Raw genomic sequence first — 8594 nt, 5'->3', positions numbered from 1 at the left:
TTGGCAGTTCCTGATGGATATGGTAGATATGACCCCTGTTGCCAGGGGGCATCGTTGAACAGGGGTTGACATCGTTCACAGTTCTGACCCTCAGTGTGATGCTGGCACTCGCAATGAGGGACCGAACCTTGGTATGTGCAAAATTTGGCATGAAGATGGCAGCCACATCTGAAATGTTTTAATTTTTCATAAAAAATGTTCATTAAAATATTTGGAAAATACAATGCCTTTCTACAAAGAAGGTCTTCACCCCAGACTCATATCATGGTCAGGTTGGCTTACTTATTGTAAGGTAAGATGAAGCAAAGTGAATATTATACCACTAGTCCTTTCATGGGTTGAAGTTGCAGTAGGAAACTTTCATTTCGATATATTAAAGGGTTAGCAGGTTTATTACTTCCGTCATGATTTTTTCCCTTTTTGTATAAATGATGTGTCAGTTGGACCCAGTCTGATATATTTCAGTTTCAATTCAAACCCAGGCAGATGAAAAATTAACATTTGATGCATCTAAAAGTGAAAACCTCACCTGACTGTGACTCCAATGTTAGAAATGGCGTAATAGTAATGGAGAAAGTCTATGTAAGATCCAAAGACCTCCTTCCCGTCGGTGGCCGGGTACAGCAACTTAATACGAAGATCAGTAAACGTCATATATTCATCCAACTGCGTATTCTCAAATGCCGAAAACAGACTTTGATAATCAGAATACGCTGGTCCAAGGAAAAGTTTATAGCGCGACTCGGTGACGGAAAACGTCACTGTCCCACCAGAGCGTGGCAGCTGGCCACTGTAACTTTCCGAACAAATGACCTTAGCGGGATTTGCCATGGTGATGTCGGTTTCCAACCCTGCACCGATGTTGTAATATTGAGTACAGTCTCGAGCATAGTACTGCAGCACAGACCAGGTGGCGCCATTATCTGTCGACTTTTCCAAAATCATATTTTGGGGCCTACCCGATTTGAATAAGATTCCTAAATCGTCCGTTAATTCGTAAGTTTTTCCGAACGATAATGTTATGGTGATTTCTGGCGCGTTTGGGAATGACGGTTTTGGCCATGTTATACTTTGCCACCAGGTGGCTGATCCTGACTGGTCCACTATGTTTGCCGGAGGATGGCTGTCTGTGGTGCTGTTTGAATCACAGTACTTGCATTCTTTAGGTACTGTCTGAAATAAAACATGACGTTGAAATGATTATTGAAGAAATATTGAGGGATTATATTTTACAGAATCTGCTCAGAGTATCTTTTTTAATGATAAACCAATTGTGTGAGTCTGGCATTAAGCCCAATGGTAGGAGCATGTGACAGACCCAGACTAGCTGGCTATTTCCAATCAAAATACCTCTCAATCTTCTATATTGAAGGGTACAAGTACTCATGTATTGATCAGGAATGCAAATTATATATACCACAGTCTCCAATAGTGGGTTTGCTATGTAAAACTACACAAATAATGCAAAAACATGCAATATTGATGGAGGGGAGATGCTGGCTGAATAGTTTGATTACTTTGCTCCAGAGCAAACCTGCAAAAATGGGTCATTGGACTCAATAACAGGGTTGGGTCTAAGAGGCGGGCATAAGTATAATTTCAGAATAAAGATTTCATCTTTATACATTATGTTTTTTTTCCTCAAGCATCCCCTCCCCCTTCAACATCTTTGAAACCTGGAACCTGGATTAACTATAGTTGTTAGCTCGAGACAAATTCATTTAACAAATCAACGGGTGGACTATACCTTTAAACATCTCAGGATTACATTACATTATACAACCTGATTGAGACACCTACGCAGCCAATGAAATATCTTGTTTTTGCTATCCTAGTCTTATGTCATATTATTTGCAAATTTTATCTTATTTAAAACATTGTCAAACATTCCTTGCTTATGTACTTATAGGATGATAAGACAAGAATATAAGAATTTGTGTGGGATCGAGGCAAAATTGGTACTTTGCCATGTGGTCATCAGAAATCTGAGCAATATATTTTAAAACCAGAATTAACCCTTTCAATGTTATCTCCAAATTAAGAAAATATTTAATTGAGACAGCATAGAATGAACAAAAACCAAGATTTTGGACTTAAAGGCAAAGTACAACCATCTATTTCAAAGTCACAGAAAATAATGAGACTTACCAGAGTACAGTATAACAATGAGGGATCCCCACATGTGGAATTCTCTGGCTCCACGGACAAGTTATAAAAACCTCTGGCACTGGAAATCAGGGACAGTGGCTCGCTGAAGCAGGCATGATACGCAGTACTTCCATCGGGTAGCAATTCCTCACATTCCGATGACTGTCCGAAAACCACAGTTGTCGATGACACCAACAGCAAAATTGTCGCATAGATTAAATTAGAAGTCATTTTGAATGATTATCTCCTGTAAGTCTGTTCCCTGAGTATATTCAGTTCAGCTGTTTTTGAAAAATACCTGAGCTCTTTCCTGAGTGAAGAGGTCACAACTAATTCAAGGTCTATAGATCATGTATGCTACTATGATGGCTACTATACATTAGCCTTCCACTTCTTGGAAATGTGTTGCGTCCCTTTAAATCTGTAATGTGAGGGAATACAATGTTAGACCCGTGGCGTACGAAACTGAAATGTTCTGTTTTTCACAGCTGAGTCCGAAGCGATATATGTTTTCTACAGCTATACAGCATTCAAACAGGCAGGGCATTTAGGGCTAAGCAGTCCGGCTGTGCCACCCAAATTGGAGTAAATCTGAAATGAAGTATACATTTTGTTCATTTGACAGTTATACAGTAGAACCTCTCTATTAAGGACACCCTCGGGACTGACAAGTGCTGTCGGTGACAGAGAGGTGTCCAGATAAGAGGTCAAACTGAATGGAAACACTCAATTTTAGACCAAAACTAGTGTCCTTAATAGAGAGGGTGTCCTTAATAAAGAGGTGTCAGCTTAGAGATGTTATACTGTACATGTATTTGAAAATATGTGTTCCAGTTGGTGTCCTATAAAAGTATGACCCCATTCAAATAAAATGCAGGAGGAAACCAGAGATGTGACAACTTAACAGTGGAACCTCTCTTAGCAGACACCTCTCTAAGCAGGACACCCTCTCTGTTGAGGACAGATTTTTTATCCCAAATTGGTCATTTTCGTTCAATTTGACCTCTGTAATCAGGACACCTTTCTATAAGGACAGCAATTCGCAGTCCAAAAAGAGCACATGGGGTCCCTAATAGAGAGTCCATGGTACTCTAAAAACTCTTTCTTCATGCCAAGTGATTCAATGTACTTTTAAAATCCACATTTTCCATGAACCACACCCATGCTTGTATTGTAGACCTTTTTAAATTATTATCAGTTATGCTTCATTTAAAATCGGGACAATCTTCAAAAAAGGGAAGCTGGGGAAGCTAAATAAGAGTTGGATTTGATCTACTTACCTCAATAGAAGAATACAATAGATTTATTGTTCCCCAAAGCTTTCAAGTTCAGTGGCTATTAAAGGCTCTTAGCATGTGTCAAAAATTACAATGCCACTTACGGGCAAATCCCCTGATTGGTCAAGTGGGTCAAGTGCTGGTTAGGAGAATTGAGATTTGAGATTTCGGTTTCACATTTCTCCGCTTGGTGGCAATATTCAAGATGGCGACCCGCATTGCGTGTTTTGTGGCTCGAAAATATCCGAGAAAAAGCTCAAATTCTCCGAGGTACTTCAATATTTTGAAGATTATTTATCATGGGTGTTGAGTAAATATTGTAGGCCAAATACAGACGAAGTTTCAACGTAATCAGTTGTATTCTTCTGATTAAAATGTCTGTTTAAGTGGTGCCCTTCGAATCAGACCTATTCAGCATGTACATTTGTACGTACATGATCAGTACATGCATGCATGACCCATAATATGACCATGTTACATCATGCAGTGAATTGAATAAAATGATGAAGCCTGGGGTGTTGTCAACTCTCCTGTCTAGCTGCATTGGACTGTCGGCGTTGCCGTTGGTGCAACTTGCTGGTGTGTAGCCTACTTGGGCTACTAGTAGTCTGGGCTATACTATATAACTTATACTGATAGTGATAACTATAGTATACTATACTAACAAATGGATGAAATGAATCCATGCCATTGTCAGCTAGCTACTAGTTTTCAACTCTAGGCCAAGACTAAGTAGGAATTGGCATGACTTTCTGAAGAGTTTCTAAGTAAAATTCTTGACATCTTTTTTCTTTCCAGATTTGTGCGTTCGTTCTGCTCTAGCCAAAATGGAGGTGGCCCAGTTAAAGACATCACCAGCATACCCCTGTCACAGCCGTTGCCTAATTTTCCCCAGGCGAAACATGCCATGATCAATACACACACATACGATACCAATGTGACCACGTTAGACAATGGACTGAAGGTGGCCTCGGAAAATAAATTTGGAGAATTTTGTACCGTTGGAAGTAAGTTTGTAAGATAGGTCTAAGGAAGAAGAATTAAGAAGTCGGACTTCTTTGATTAATAACCTCTGTGTGTCAGCTACCAGTGCCACCAATGAACACCTGTCATCACCTTTATTAACAACTCACACCAGTACCTAAGCTGGAGTATAATCCTCTACATGTATTACTATATTGATCTTCATTCTCTTTCAGTTGCCATTGACTCTGGCCCAAGATATGAATCGCCCTTCCCAAGTGGTATCCAGCACTTCTTGGAAAAGTTGGCATTTTCTGTAAGTAACTGTTTGGTGTTATCAGTCCACCAAGCCTACATGTATATCGCTCCGACCTTTGACTTGGCTTGATACAAAGAACCTCGATTTTACATCTCACTCAAAGGATGAAGCAAATAAGGTTTGAGTGTCTTGCTCAAGGACACTTACTGACTTAGACAAAACAGCAGTGATCCTGATGCTGAAATACGGCAGCTGGTCCACTCTTTTCAGTGATTATTTGAGAAAGTCATCTTATGTCATTTTTCAGTCAACGACAGAATTTGCCAGTCGTGATATGATTCTTCAAGAGTTAGAACGTCATGGTGGAATCTGTGATTGTCAGGGATCTCGGTAAGGACCACCTCATGAAAGGTGACTCTGTCTACCTTGAAAGTATATTTTTGGCAGCTAGTGCCTTCACAACTGATACATGATGAAGAAAATCTTCGTACAGAACACTTCAAATCTTTCTCAATAACTTGAATAGCATCGCAAAATTGCTACGTTTTATAGTTGTAAGACAAGAATGGTTGAATTGTAATTTACTTCTCTTCCAGTGATACATTGATCTATGCTGTGTCTGCTGCAAGGAAAGGTCTGAGTTCTGTGGTAAATCTCTTGTCAGAAGTTGTGCTACGACCCAAGCTTACTGAGGAAGAGGTAATTACTGTGGACGTCCAGATCTGCATCCCAAGCATAAAAGCTCTGTTTTTATGATGGAGAAGAAAGTCTTAGCTCCTGTTTACATTCAAGATTTTGTGATAGGATTAGACAAAACTGAGATATAGCTTCTGAAATTTTTAACTAATTTTTGTATTCTTTCAGATTCGAGAAGGTGCTGCTGCTATAAGTTTTGAACTTGAGGCATTGAATATGAGGCCAGACCCTGAACCTCTATTGATGGAGATTATACACGAGGTACGATCAGTGGAGATTTTTCTATTGCATTCATGGAATCCAATGATTTTGGTTGACACTCGACCCTAAGACCTGGCGTTATACCGGTAGTACTCCACGGCCTCACATTAACATGAAATTATGATATCAATTTTGCATTTCAGGCTGGTTATCGTAACAACACATTAGGGCTCCCAAAAATCTGCTCAGAGGAGTCACTGCCTTTAATCAACAGAAATATCATAATGACATATCTAAAGAATTGTCATGATCCGTCACGTATGGTGCTGGCTGGAGTCGGCGTTGAGCATAACGAACTTGTGCAGATGGCCGAGGAATATTTTGGTAAAAAGAAGCCGATTTGGATGGAGGAATCTGGCATTATTGATGCATCCAAACACCTTGACGAATCTTTGTCGCAGTATACTGGTGGACTAGTGAAGGTGAGATCAGCTTTCTCTTTGTTGTTGTGGTTTTTTGAAAGACAATATTTCTGTCCTATTTTGTCTAGAATTGGATGGCCAGTATCATCCTCCAACAAAAGCTGACATAATATTCAGGCATATTCTCTCTGCCAGTATCAGCTTCCACGTTGTAAAGTCACAAAACCTTCACCAGGTCATATGCCGTTGAATAAGTAAAGTCTCAAACACTTTGTACCGCCCCATCTGATAATGTACATTTGTAAGCATGAAATAAATCTGTCTTTGTCATTTCAGGTTGAAAAAGACTTGTCAAATGTAAGTCTTGGTCCGACGGCGATGCCTGAGTTAGCGCACCTTGTGATTGGTTTAGAGAGCAGCTCACATAAACATGATGATTTCATTGCATTTTGTGTGCTCAACATGATGATGGGAGGAGGGGGATCTTTCTCTGCAGGGGGTCCTGGAAAAGGCATGTTTACACGGCTTTACTTAAATGTTCTGAATAAGTAAGTTTTTGAATGATTTCTGAATATTTCTCCAAATTTAAGTTCTCGGACTTGACATTTTGTAGAGGAAGTTGAGCCAGTTATTCAACCAGGGGCCACTGCTTTAAGTCTGCCTTGGAGGTGCGTCTTAAATCCCAGTAGCACATTCGGAATTTTTATAAGGTCATGAAGACAGAGCCATTGGCTAAGCATCATATCACGGAAATAAATGATTTGACATTATCTCCAAACTTTTCAGACACCACTGGATGTACAATGCGACAGCCTATAACCACGCTTATGCCGACAGTGGTCTGTTCTGCATCCACGCCAGCGCACATCCAACAAAGATGAAGGAGCTAACGAGCATCATAGTGAAGGAATTGGTAAACACATGTAGTTATGTGTCGGAGGTAAGACATATTCTTGCAAATTGGTCATTAGTTGATGTACAGTGGAACCTCTCTTAGCAGACACCTCACTATTAAGATCAACCTCTCTATTACGGACATTAGTTTGGTTCTCAAATTGGTTGATTCCATTCTATTTGACTTTCTTTGTAGAATGAGTTGAACCGTGCCAAAACACAACTGCAGTCGATGTTATTGATGAACCTGGAGTCTAGACCGGTGGTATTTGAAGACATAGCAAGACAGGTGTTAGCCAATGGCTGCAGGAGACCTCCGCAGTGGTATTATGATGAAATAGGTAGGTTTGGGAGGAAGGCACAACAAGTTTCATTCCAGGGGTTTAAGGAATTGATACCAAACTGGATGTCCGTCTGTGATATGAGATAAATGAGCAATTTAAATAATGAGCAATTTACCCGGTGTACAGTAAAAATATTGCTCTTCTCTGTCATTTCAGGTAAAATCACAGAAGAGGACATCCAGCGTGTAGCAGCGCGTATGATGAATTCAAAACCTGCCGTGGCTGCTTTGGGAAGTCTTCAGTTCCTGCCAGAATATGAAGAAATACAGCGAGGCATGATAAACAGAGACCGGCGCAATGCTCGCAGATTCTCGTTATTTCGATAGTAGACTGAAAACATGTTATCTGCTTGGACTTGCTTTCAATGAGGAGTGTAAATAAGACTATGACTACTGTGTCTTAGACATGATTTGAGACTCATTATACTGTAAACCGCCAGATTATTTTCACGACATATTTTTTCCAGAAATTTTTGCAAATGGCAAAAAGAGGTGCAATGATAAGCAATGTTTGCTCGCAAATTGACCTTGGAAGTGCTTAGCCCACCGATTTTTAAAGATAAAGTGATACAATGTACCTAGATGACTCAAAAACCCTTCAAAATGAATTTGAAGTCCATGAAACTCTGAAAATATGACTTTTAAAAGTATCAGACAAGAAAACACTTTCCTCATGAATGAAAGATAATCAAATGGTGCAAGGACTATGACAATGTGGAGGGGGTGTTGGTTTTATAAAGTGAGTCTGCTCTAACACTGCACTGGTTGTAATATTTTTGTTGCACTATAAAGTTAAAAAATTTCACATTCTGTTCTGAGTTGTCTATGTATTTATATATATATGGATTAGTAGGCAGAATGGTCAACGATGTGACAGAGCTTTAGCCTTTGAAGGGCACTTGATCCTGTAAAGTACATTTTTGGCAAAGATTGTCTTGTAACCATGGCCACCTCTGTCATAGTTATGGATAGCGTTATGTGATGCATTTAATCATTTACTGGTGTGTGCTACTCTTACGAAAACTACAAATCAAAAACCGGATTATGGTAAGTCATTTAAGTGTTCTTGGCATGATGAGTTGCAAACTGCACATGCATGAACTAACAAACAGCAAGCAGTATTCACTAGAGACGTTAGAAAATGCACTTTTAACAGCAAGATCTATTAATAAATGGACCCAGCCTTGATCTCTGTGCTGCCTCTGATGCCTGTAATCAGTGTGTACATGTATTTGATTATGAGACTACTTGATGGGGTTTACAGTGACTTGAGAAAAAAAAATCTCTCGATCATCATGTTCATAAATTGTCTTCAACTTGTACAGAATATTTTGCAGCTTTGTAAATAAATTCAGATAGTATAAAAGATATTCTCATGGTTTTTAGTTTGA

At 39.5% G+C, this 8594-nt stretch overlaps 2 protein-coding genes across 2 annotated transcripts; one reads left to right on the top strand and one right to left on the bottom strand.

The window, feature by feature from the left end:
• Positions 1-525: 525 nt before the first annotated feature.
• Positions 526-2379, bottom strand: LOC135501011 (netrin-G2-like). Its single transcript, XM_064792730.1, has 2 exons — positions 2149-2379; positions 526-1173 (listed from the first exon to the last, which is right to left on the bottom strand). Exons 1-2 carry the CDS (start codon positions 2377-2379, stop codon positions 526-528), a joined length of 879 nt encoding a protein of 292 aa, XP_064648800.1.
• A 1251-nt stretch (positions 2380-3630) lies between these two features.
• On the top strand, positions 3631-8569 carry LOC135501159 (mitochondrial-processing peptidase subunit alpha-like). The gene is made up of 11 exons (XM_064793034.1): positions 3631-3695; positions 4224-4432; positions 4625-4704; positions 4955-5037; positions 5244-5346; positions 5512-5604; positions 5748-6026; positions 6303-6514; positions 6753-6906; positions 7057-7201; positions 7361-8569. The coding sequence occupies exons 1-11, from the start codon at positions 3631-3633 to the stop codon at positions 7528-7530; spliced, it is 1593 nt and encodes a 530-aa protein (XP_064649104.1). The 3' UTR covers positions 7531-8569.
• The last annotated feature ends 25 nt before the right edge of the window (positions 8570-8594 follow it).

Source organism: Lineus longissimus, chromosome 17 (assembly GCF_910592395.1).
Source record: "Lineus longissimus chromosome 17, tnLinLong1.2, whole genome shotgun sequence".
Taxonomy (NCBI): Eukaryota; Metazoa; Nemertea; class Pilidiophora; order Heteronemertea; family Lineidae; genus Lineus; species Lineus longissimus.
The sequence above is the reverse complement of the archived record's forward strand: the minus strand, read 5'-3'. Positions and strand labels throughout refer to the sequence as shown.

What these genes read in the sequence shown, in the direction of transcription:
- LOC135501011 (XM_064792730.1), bottom strand. Translation starts at nt 2,379, where the DNA reads ATGACTTCTAATTTAATCTATGCGACAATTTTGCTGTTGGTGTCATCG. An exon ending in CATTGTTATACTGTACTCTG is followed by an intron (nt 1,174 to 2,148) that starts GTAAGTCTCATT and finishes GTTTTATTTCAG; the next exon opens with ACAGTACCTAAAGAATGCAA.
- LOC135501159 (XM_064793034.1), top strand. Translation starts at nt 3,631, where the DNA reads ATGGCGACCCGCATTGCGTGTTTTGTGGCTCGAAAATATCCGAGAAAA. An exon ending in TGTGATTGTCAGGGATCTCG is followed by an intron (nt 5,038 to 5,243) that starts GTAAGGACCACC and finishes CTTCTCTTCCAG; the next exon opens with TGATACATTGATCTATGCTG. An exon ending in ATACTGGTGGACTAGTGAAG is followed by an intron (nt 6,027 to 6,302) that starts GTGAGATCAGCT and finishes TTGTCATTTCAG; the next exon opens with GTTGAAAAAGACTTGTCAAA.